The 3,039-nt window shown below is 58.6% G+C and overlaps 1 protein-coding gene across 1 annotated transcript; it reads right to left on the bottom strand.

The window, feature by feature from the left end:
- SH3BP5L (SH3 binding domain protein 5 like) lies at positions 1–2,671 on the bottom strand. Its single transcript, XM_054183803.1, has 4 exons — positions 2,236–2,671; positions 1,961–2,122; positions 650–823; positions 1–426 (listed from the first exon to the last, which is right to left on the bottom strand). Exons 1-4 carry the CDS (start codon positions 2,458–2,460, stop codon positions 13–15), a joined length of 975 nt encoding a protein of 324 aa, XP_054039778.1. The 5' UTR covers positions 2,461–2,671; the 3' UTR covers positions 1–12.
- Between the last annotated feature and the right edge of the window lie 368 nt (positions 2,672–3,039).

Here is a 3,039-nt window from a genome sequence, read left to right as displayed (position 1 = left end):
GGGGAGGGGGGGTTAAAGGCTGATGCTTCGGTGATGTTTGAAATGCCCCTGCCCCCCCCGGCGTTGCTCCCGTTCCTCCAATTCCTCGCTGTTGAGGCTGGTAGCGTCCGACAGACCCAATAAATGTTCGACCGAGTCGAACTTCTGCAGGTCGGAGGCGATGGTTTGAAGGCTGAGCACCGAAAGGGTGTCACCCGGCGGGCATTCGGTCCCCAAATGCGTCCCTCCTGTCCCCCCGACCTCGGTACCGGCGTGTTGAGGACTCGCTTCGGCTCCCACCGGCGAAGCCCGACGGACGATGAGGCGTTGGAGGCGACGAGCGTGGATTTGTTCGCTGATCTGCTCCAGGTTGCGCAGGGCCACCGAATACCGCGTCTTGGCTTGGGACACCAACCTCTCCAGCGCCGTCACTTTGGCCTTGTGCTCCTGGAGGAGGTGACGGCAGCGGCCGCCGGGGTCACCTCAACGTCCCGACGGCCCCTTCCCGAACCCCACCCAGCCTCCTTTAATCCACGCCTCATCCCCGAAACCGGCAGAAAGCGGGAGGAGCCACCCCAAAAATAGGATCCCCGCACCCCCCGCCAACCCCAAGGGGTGAAAAAACAGTACAACCGCGTGTGTGTGTGTCCCCCCACTCCTTTCCCAGTACCTCCAGGATCTGGTTGAACTGGGCTTTCAGCTCAAAATAGGGTTTGCTCTTGACGATGACGCGTTTGAGGGATTTTTGGAGGGCTTGGACCTTGGCCTCGGCTTGTTGACACAGTTGGGTGACGCGTTGATGCTCCCGCTCGCTCCGAAGTCGCTCTTCCTCCGCCTCGTTCACCTGGGGACGCCCCAAAAAAAAAAACCCCCCTCAAAAACGTGGTGTGTGCGTGCGCGTCCTCCCCCTCAACGTCCCCAACCTCCTCCCGGGTCCCATCCTACCCTCCGTCCCGGTTTGAGCCACCCAGGTTCAAACTCTTCCAAGAATTTGACTTTCCGGTAAGAAAAACCCACTTCACGCTGGGGGAAAATTACGTTTTTAGACGATTCTAACGTCTTAAGTTTGGGGAAAAAAATATCTGTTTTAGAGCCAGCTCCGGGGGCGCGGGTTTCAAGTTTCGGGTATTTTTGAGCTCGCTGAGCGCAGGGGGCAGGGGGGGGGGGACACGACAAGGAGAAGCGAGAGCCGGGCGCTCCACCCGGGAGCTACCAACAGGGTTCTTTCACACCACGAACATCCCGTTTCTACATCAATCCACAATTTCGCGGAGAAAAAACGGGAGCTTCTCCGCTTCCATCCACCCAATTTCATGCCCCGAGCCCTTCCCTTCCTCCCCGAGTCCGGTATTTGCCGGGAGCCCCCCAGCTTCCCGCTGGTAGAATGAGCCGAATATAATCCGCGGATATTTTATATGGCTATTGGGATCGATATTAGTTCTTCTCGGTGCGGCCCTAAAACGCTGGGGGGGGGATTAAAGTTGGGGGGGCCGTTTGTCGTTGGGTTACTACTGAGTTTTGCCGCCCTGTCGGGTGTTGGCAGCGAGCGGCTGGGGCGGGGGGGGGGGGGGGAAGGCGAGGCCGCTAACGAAGCGGCTAACGAAGCTCCTCGATCAAAACATCCCTCCTCGGTGCACCCCTAAAACACTTTGGGGGCTGGGGGGGGCTGTTTGCTGTTGGGCTACTGAGTTTTCTGCCCCATCGGGTGTTGGCAGCGAGCGGCTGGGTGGGCGAGGCCGCTAACGACGCCTAACGAACGAGTAATTATTATTATTATGAATTATTTAGCGTCATTGTGTTAAATCTCTTTATACTCCGACCCTCCGGTTGCCGCCTTCTTCCCCCGTTCCCCTTCCCAGGTGGCGAGGGGTTATCGGCTGAGAGCATTCGTGATCTAACGGACAATAAATCGGGGGGGGTTCTCAAAAAAAAAAAAACAACACACACACACACGCACACCCTTCCCCTCCCGGCCCCGTACTTTGCAGGTCGCGTGGTTGAGCATCTCCTGCCAGGTGGGATCCAAGCGGTTCTTGTCGGCCATCACCCCTTGCTCGGCCACGAAAACCATCTCGCGGGCGGCGTTGTGCATGCTGACGGCTCGCTCGTACCTCAGCGCCGCTTTCTGCGTCTCCTGCTGCGCCTGCGAGCAGTGTGGGGGGGGAAAAAAAACCCAAAAAAACCCAAAACAATGGGTTATGACATCGGAGGGGTGGGGGGGGGGCATTATTCTGCACCTTTCGGGTGCTCCGTTACCTCCTTGGCCAAGCGACGGGCTTCGTAGTAAGGTCGAGCTTTCTCGATGCAGTTGCCCAACTGGGAGCCCTGGGCGTTGAGTTTCCGGGCGGATTCGGAAAGGATGCGACGATAAGCGGTGCGGGCGTCCTGGGAACAAAGGACAGGGTGTCCCCCCGGGTCCCCCCCTCTCACCCAGCGCACCCAGGGAGGCCACCCAGCAGCGGCGTTTGTCTTCCCAACCATCCCATGGAGGGTAGAAGCCAACAGGGACCAGTTAAAGGCTGGGAACTAGGACTAGGGGACCAGTTATGGGATGGGCAACCCAGTTACGGACTGGGGAACCAGTTAAGGACCGAGGAAAAAGGACGGGGGAACCAGTTAAGGACTGGGGGACCCAGTTAAGGACCAGAAGACCAGCTCTGCGGGACCAGTTAAGGGCTGGGGACCCAGTTAAGGGCCAGAAGACCAGCTCTGCGGGACCAGTTAAGGGCTGGGGACCCAGTTAAGGACCAGAAGACCAGCTCTGCGGGACCAGTTAAGGGCTGGGGACCCAGTTAAGGACCAGAAGACCAGCTCTGCGGGACCAGTTAAGGGGTGGGGACCCAGTTAAGGACTGAGGAAAAAGGACTGGGGACCCAGTTAAGGACCTGGGGGAACCAGTTAAGGACTAGGAGACGATGACTGGGGAACCAGTTACGGACCAGGGGACCAGGACTGGGGGACCAGTTAAGGACTGGGAGATAACAACTGGAGAACGAGGATTGAGGACCACCTAAGGACTGGGAGACAACTGGGGGACCAGTTGGGGACTGAGGACAAAGG

Source organism: Rissa tridactyla, chromosome 27, assembly GCF_028500815.1.
Source record: "Rissa tridactyla isolate bRisTri1 chromosome 27, bRisTri1.patW.cur.20221130, whole genome shotgun sequence".
In the NCBI taxonomy this organism is placed as follows: domain Eukaryota; kingdom Metazoa; phylum Chordata; class Aves; order Charadriiformes; family Laridae; genus Rissa; species Rissa tridactyla.
This window is presented reverse-complemented; position numbering and strand designations above follow the sequence as displayed.

What these genes read in the sequence shown, in the direction of transcription:
- SH3BP5L (XM_054183803.1), bottom strand. Translation starts at nt 2,460, where the DNA reads ATGGTTGGGAAGACAAACGCCGCTGCTGGGTGGCCTCCCTGGGTGCGC. An exon ending in CCCGTCGCTTGGCCAAGGAG is followed by an intron (nt 2,123 to 2,235) that starts GTAACGGAGCAC and finishes CACTGCTCGCAG; the next exon opens with GCGCAGCAGGAGACGCAGAA. An exon ending in AGTTCAACCAGATCCTGGAG is followed by an intron (nt 427 to 649) that starts GTACTGGGAAAG and finishes CACCTCCTCCAG; the next exon opens with GAGCACAAGGCCAAAGTGAC.